This window comes from Monopterus albus, unplaced genomic scaffold (genome assembly GCF_001952655.1).
Source record: "Monopterus albus unplaced genomic scaffold, M_albus_1.0 scaffold38.1, whole genome shotgun sequence".
Classification (NCBI taxonomy): Eukaryota; Metazoa; Chordata; class Actinopteri; order Synbranchiformes; family Synbranchidae; genus Monopterus; species Monopterus albus.
In genome coordinates, this window is record NW_018127918.1 from 2,749,231 (window position 1) to 2,756,535 (window position 7,305).

The window sequence follows — 7,305 nt, forward strand, 5'->3', positions numbered from 1 at the left end:
CACCTTGGGTACTTAGTTCTGCCTTAATGTTGTCGTTGAGGCCATGCCAGAAGGCCGCGCGTAATGGGCGGTCCTCCCAGCCGGCCTCTGTGGCTAACACCCGAAAATCAACAGAATAATCCAGGACACGGCGAGCCCCCTGGCGTATTGTCATAAGTTCCCTAGAAGCTTGGCTGTGGTGTGAGGCTGGTGAAAAAACTGACCTGAGTTCATCCATGAAGTCCGAGATGGAGGTGCTGATGAAGAGTCTTTGTGAGTCTGCAGCCTCTGCCCAGAGGAGTGCTTTCCCTCGTAAACGGTTAATGATAAAGCTGATCTTCTCTCTGTGATGTAGGTCCGGGACTGGTGGTCAAACACCCAGCGGCACTGCAGCAAAAAACCCCGACAACTTTCGACGTTTCCTTCAAAAGTGTCGCGTTCAGGTATGTGTGGGTCTCTGCAGGGACTGGTGGCACAGGTGGCGGAGCGTGGAGCCTGGGGATATGTAGCAGAGGAAACGTGTGGAGGTGATAGCATGGCAGAGAGTTGTGCTACCTGCTGAGTTAGTGCTGCGATGTCCTTGTGCTGTTGCTGCAGTGCCTGAGCCATCTGGTCCATACGTGCGTCCTGAGATGACTGCGATGACCAACCGCTTGCACCGGAGCCGGCAGGATCCATGTGGGCCAGTTCGTTCTGTTAGGAGCCGTTCGCACCTGTCAGTGAGCGAACGAGAAAGAGGCGGACCCAGGTAGCCGACTTCGGTGCGTGCAGTGATTTATTATATACAGTGATGAAGGGAGTAATGATACAGGGAGGGAGGCAGAGCGGCCGAGCAAACCTGACACAGCCCCTGTCACATTTAGTTTTTTGATTCATTGTTTTTATAAAAATATTGATTGTAGCTGAAACTCATCCCAAGTGGTCCACAGACAGCATTATCAGGTGTCACATGAAGAATTCTTTTTCATAGAAAAGACTTTGCACCCTGTCAGTTTCATTTGACACTGACTGGTAAATTGATGGCTTCAGTCTGCAGAACCCTCATTAAGCTTGAGCCTCATTCAAGATAAAAGAGAAACACCTATTTACTGCATTTCATGTGGTCTGACATTTTGAACCACAGAAAACAACACTGTTGCTTCTTGTCTCCTCTGGTCCAGAATGATAGTCTCCAAAATGCTTCCCAAGTGTCATTTGTCAGGGATGGTAAACAGTGTCAGCCCTGTTCTCCAGCCCATGCATCAAACTACAAAAACAGTCACTCTCCAAAGACTGTAGCATTTGTTTGATAAATGGGGCGGACTAGCCAAAGCAGGAAATGGAGTGTCAGTTTTGATTCCTGTTCAATGAAAATTGGACAGATAATTGGGCTGGTTGTCTGCTACTGTGCTCTCTTTATTTTTTTGAATGGCCAGCACATCCGTAGTATCTCTTTCTGCACCCAGACCACCCTTCTTTTGACTTCAGGCTACATTCTGTAAATTCCTCTGAACTTGGGACTCATACATCCTCTTTGATGACCCGTAAAATGTGAGACAGATGCATCCTACAACACTGGACTCAATGAAACTGCCTTTAGGCCCAAAGTGACTAACTGTTGAGAGAAAGCAATTGAGCAAGAAAAGTATCCGGCTGGGCAGAATCACAGGAATGCTGAGACTGATGGAGCAGTCAAAGAGGATTCAGATTTTTGCGGTGTGTAGCACACAAAGCTGCATTGTGTCAACGTTTGAGACACCAACTATTTCTTTATAGCAATGCTGTGACATTGTATGGCAAAACAAAAAGGGAGTGGCCTTTTAATAATTTATAGTTTTGTTATGGTCTAATGATGGTGTGACATAATCACCCTCCCGTTTTGTTAAAACATTTTACTTCTGATCAGTTGCAGGATCTTCATTTGGACAGGGAGACACTGCTGACCTCCAACCGGAGCTTGGCGGAGGAGAGCCTTGCCCGACAACCTCGCCTTAATAACGGCAAACTCCAACTGGCAGAGAAATACCGGGAACTGTCCAAAATAGCAACCACATGCTGGGAAAAACAGAGTCAGCTTGGTGAGTTGACGCCACCTCTGAAGTGACAAAGGGAGGGGGGCTGTTTCTGGTTTCATATAGATTGGATGCCAATAAATGATGATTGTCGAGTCATAAGGCAAGAGGAGAGTGGTTAGGATGTTTCCTGGGGTCACTGGCTCAAATTTTGGAACTGGGTCCATAAATATTGTGCTTGAGAAGTGGAAGTGAAGCACTGAAAAGTCAGGAATTTTACAGTGTTCTGATGATGACATTTCTGTTTACATGGCCTTAAACAAATGACTGTCACTGTTTGCTTAGATGGCCACAGAACTTTGAAAGGTTTTTTGTTGACTTCAGTGATTAAAAGAAGGAATCACAGAAAGTCTAAGATTGCATCCAAACCACTTAAGGTTAAACGTGATTATACATGATGTCCCACAGTAGCTCCTCATTGTCTTCCTCACAGAGTTTACTGAACACTTTAAGACTTAAAAAGCAAAGATGTCTTTAAATGTCTTTTGACCCAATTTGACGCTCAAGATTTCAGAGAATAAGGGCTAATAAGGGATGTTTCACATCAGAAAAGACGTCATAGTGTCAGAGACGAGCCTTTAACTGCTCAAGGAAAGCCTCAGCATGACTTGGAGCTTGGTCATGGGAATGAAACAAGCATATCAAATGCCAGCAGGAAGCTTGCAGCAGTTGTCAAGGAATTTGTGGGGTGAAAGGGGCCTTTTTTTTTGTTTAGGCAAGTCATGGTTTTGATGGAGCAGCTCTAGGGCAGCACCAGAGGATGTTGTCTAAGCCTATGCCCTAAATTTTTAAGCCTCATGGGTGAGATTTAGAAATCCCTCACACTCCAAGAGCCAAGCCAAGAGCAGGTGATAAAATAAATCCCACTGAACCATTGCCAGAGGTAATGTCAACATCTACTTCTTTATAAATCTGAGTGAATGCTTTAATGGAGCAGGACCTGGGCTTTGTTTAATGTCATGAAAAGGCATTTCTGCCTCAGCTGCCGGCCAGTGATGGAAGCTGGGAGGAATGTTAAACTTCCTGTCAATGTGTGTGCATTATACAGATGCTGTCACACCTCCCCAGTGTAGCAGGATGGGTGGGGGTCCATCCTTCCTCTGCACAACATCTGATTCTCGTTTGTTGCAACTAGGGAGAGAGGGGGAAAAGATGAATGAGGAGGGCTTTCTTCAGGCGAGAAAATCATAGCAGAGACAAACTGTCGAGCAGATCAAGGCAGACAGCTGTATTGTTTAGTGCATCCTGTGACCAGAGAAAGTTGGCCGAGTATTGTGCTCTCCAGGTGTAGCTGAAACCTACACACTTTCTCACATGGGTATCTATTTCCCTCTGCTTCCTTCTTCAGTAGTTGCTAATCATTGGCACTGACTTTTAAACTTTTGAGAAGGGATGATCCGACTTTTTCTGTGAGATCTGAATGTTGACTTTTATTGATGTTTAAGCCTCAATGTTTCCTTAATGTCAAATAAGGGCTTTGAGTCCCTTATTATGATGTTTTAGTCAGGGAGGATATTTTGGCAAAAACAAATGATCTGTTGTCACTTAACATTTTATATATAGAGTACATGAACATTTTGCGACTTTGCAGATACACTTATTAAAAATGTTCCCTCACTGATGCTAAATGTAGTTTTTAAGAGACAGGGTTGATTAAAGGACCAGAACACTCAAATTGTTAGGTGTTTAATTATGCACTTTGTATTTTAATTTGAGGATAACAGGCCAAATGTTGGGGGCATCAGATCATGTCGCTGTTTCAACAGTTTTGGGCCAGGTACAGTGCTAGTTAAAGCATCAATAAAAAGTGTTGATTCAGTGGCGCTAACTATGAATCAAAGACTTTTAACAGACCTTTAACAGAGGTATGTCCATCGTGCATCTGTGTTCACATTACAAGTGGCTCGTTTGCTAAGTTTATATGCCACATTTCCTCAGTAGGTGTTGGAACATTTTAATGAAATAGCTACTGAAGCAGACACAGGCAAGCTGGGGCAGACAAGCAGGCTTGTAGTGAAGTTTAAGTGCACATAAGTGCCATTCACCCATAACTCAGATTATAAAATATATTTGGGAAACATTTTGCACCTCTTATTGTGCTTGTTGCTCTTTTCTTTTTTTAAATACAAAAAAATAACTATGACAATGGTAACAGTGGTCAATGTGATTCAGGAGAAAAAGAGATTCCAGTTAGTCTTGTAGCCAAATGTTCTATAACAGCTGCTGTTTACTGTCACCCTCTAACATATGTTTTAAAGGAGATTTCCACAGAGAGGAAGCTGTTAGTCTTGGGCCTGACATAACAGCCTTATGTCATTGAAAATGTCCTGGAAAAACAGTGGGAACCCTGAATAATTCACTAGCTATCAGCCCATTAATTGAGCTTGAAAGTAAAGCTTAGCGTTATTGCAGAGTTCATAACCTATCCAGGGACATCATTTTGTCAATTCACAGCTGCTATAATTAACGCGATATTTAACTTCATTTATTGCCAAGTTTCTAGAATGAAAGCTTTTTTATTTTCCAGAGAGTGGAGGAGGGGATGAGGAGACAAGAGCTGCTGGATGCAATAAGGGACAAAGAGAAACATGAAGAAAATGTAGTGAAATCCATTTCAGAATTACGTATTCAGACGTCTTTGTTTTGTCTGACCAACAGGTCAAACAGACAACTAATGTCATGGCTTGTCGGTAGAAGACAGATAATGAGCTGTTAACATATAGTATTAATACTTGTTCTGCCCAAATGATGCAATGGTAAATACATATGTCAGTACAGTTACAGGTGGTGCATTGGAAATGTCTGAAGTTGTTATCAGTAGTTTTTCTCAGAAGCTTAAGGTTGAGACTGTCTTTTCAGAAACTGATCATATTAGAGGGATTATCAGACTAGAGGAAGAACATTAGAAATAAACGTGTGCACACTGAAACAAGTAATTGACAGAGAAAGCTGGTTTAAACAATCCCCATACTCCCCTCAGTAACTAGATGTAATGAAATCCTTATTGATATTACGTTCTTTTTGGAGGTGTTATTAGATTTTTGTCAAACCTTCATATCTAAATCATCACCAGCCCTAATAGTTCTGTACTTGTCTTGCTCTACTGTGGTTTTAGTTGATGTTTGAGTTCAAAACCTGATTAAATTTTAAAGAGAAATCACCACTTTTCACATCATGTAATGCATTTTAACAGCATTTGTCAGATCTGTAAGCAGAAGCGCCTTGTATTTAGTTCCTGGCACTGTTTCATCAGACCATTGTAGGTAGACTGTGCCAGATCATTTGATGTTTTCAGCTGTGACTGCTACAGTTTACTGACAATGGCTAGACCTTTAATCTGCTGTAATCCATGTGCCAAGCCATGTTTAACATTACAAGAAAATGGAAGTGTAGAAAATGTTTTTGTGACAACACATTGTTAAAACTAATCAAGTTAAACCTTTATTAGCTGGCCACATTCTCTTTACACCTTCTAGTTCAACAAACTGGGGTCAGCCTCTGGGCATCCTACTGCAGGACTATACATGCTGTATTTTATTTTCCTACTTGTGTTTGTGATGTTGGGTGTGGTCATTAAAATGGGATTATGGGCTTGTTTGTTGCCATCGTAACAGATCTCAGTGAATGGGTATGTTGACTTCCCCTTAGATTGTTTCTGTCCAGCACCTTTGTGGTTGAAGAACAAAGTGCACATAGTGTCTGTAACTAAGCTTTTTTTGTTTTGGACTTTCCATGGTTAGACATGTATAAAAGGATTACACCCACTGACTTGAGTCAGCATGTCACTCGTGGGTTTTAAGGGTGTATAAGAGGTGATTGTTCATCATGTCAGTCTGGGATACAAACTGTGTTCTGTAATTTAGACATAAGGTGTTTTGCTGTTGGGACAGATCCACTTTTTGTATCTCCATGTCTCATAAATATGTAAAACCCAGAGTGAAAGAGGTGCTGTCAGAGGATCCACAGATCAATGTCAAGTAAAGGGTGTTACAGTTAGCAGCAGCTGTATGAAGGCTGTTTAATATTGTGTTAACGTTTTCACCTACCACAGTAAAAACCCTGTGGTTGGTTTACCAGTAGAGACTTGGTTTTGTGTTCCAGCAAATTGGTTGTATTTGCAGATGGGACACCAGAATTTTCACCTTTGTCATTGCACTTGTATTGGAGCTGGAAAGTAATAAACATCTGCTCAGGCTGAAGGTGGGCCAGCTGTGTTGGGATGTAGTCATTCACTGAACTAATTAGACTGATGTAGTTTTAAAGTGTCCCACCCTAACAGGTATAACAAAGCGAACAGGAAAGTCAGTGGATTGTCACTGAAAGAGTTTGAACTACCGATGTGCTCATACTGTCCCCTGATCCAGATCCCAGTCCTTTAATGTCGAGTATATTTGCCATTACACAGTCTGAGCTGATAATTATGTTCATTTATGTAGAGATACTGCTTGCAGCCAATGATGCATTAATTTTTGTATAATATGATGTCATGGGGTAGGACTGGATAAGTCTGACTTCTTCCTACTCCATTCAAACATGTAATATGTGTAAGCAAACTGATTTTGGATTAGCATTGGTTGGATATGTGTAATTATGTGTGTTGTTGCCATTTGTTCATTTGTTCTGTTCTGCATGTTTGAAAGAATAAAATCAATCAATCAATCAATCAATCATTCATGCACCTGAATGTTGATTAAACATGTATCTGATGCACTCAAATAATAAAACCTGTAGAAACAGTCTGAACAAAGTAGGACCTCCACACTAGTTCAGTGGACTCCCCAGTCTCCATCTAACCAGCTCTCAACAAAAACAAACTAGGAATTCAGACCGGTTTTCAGTCTGTCCCTCTTATAGCTGTGCCTGATGGATTCACTACAAGATACAGCTAGCTCTCCCCCTGGAGTCGAGACGGTCCTTGAGTGCCCTGGTGGGGTGCAGCAGTGGTTATAGCATATGCCACATGTAATGTCATCAGTTCAGTTTTGACTGGTGACCTTCGCTGCATATCATAGCCCATCTCTCTGACCCCTGATCTGAATCCTGTCAAACATCTATATTATAGAGAAGGCACCCCTCAAAGCTTAGATAACTGGAGCAGTTTGTTCAGGAAGCATGGGTCATTCTGCTTATTAACGGGTGCAGAAGTCTCACTGAGAGCTACAGGCATCACTTGTTTGCAGCTATGGTCTCTAACAGTTGTGCAATAAAATGTAAGGTAAAGTGTTCCATCATATACTGTGTGTGTGGGTGAATGTGGATGATGTGTGTGTGTGTG

The 7,305-nt window shown here is 42.0% G+C and overlaps 3 protein-coding genes across 5 annotated transcripts in view; all 3 read left to right on the forward strand.

Annotated features, from left to right (window-relative positions):
* rad51d (RAD51 paralog D) overlaps nucleotides 1-7,305 on the forward strand; it is a 477,561-nt gene that overhangs the window by 344,202 nt on the left and 126,054 nt on the right. The window lies entirely within an intron of this gene.
* The window catches only part of LOC109959351 (N-acetyltransferase 9-like), a 561,041-nt gene that overhangs the window by 152,006 nt on the left and 401,730 nt on the right, over nucleotides 1-7,305 (forward strand). The gene's annotated exons all lie outside the window — the stretch shown is intronic.
* vps37d (VPS37D subunit of ESCRT-I) overlaps nucleotides 1-7,305 on the forward strand; it is a 21,725-nt gene that overhangs the window by 6,090 nt on the left and 8,330 nt on the right. Inside the window, exon 2 of the mRNA XM_020598621.1 lies at nucleotides 1,865-2,036. Within this exon, the coding sequence (XP_020454277.1) occupies nucleotides 1,865-2,036 (172 nt within the window). The remainder of the gene's footprint in view (nucleotides 1-1,864; nucleotides 2,037-7,305) is intronic.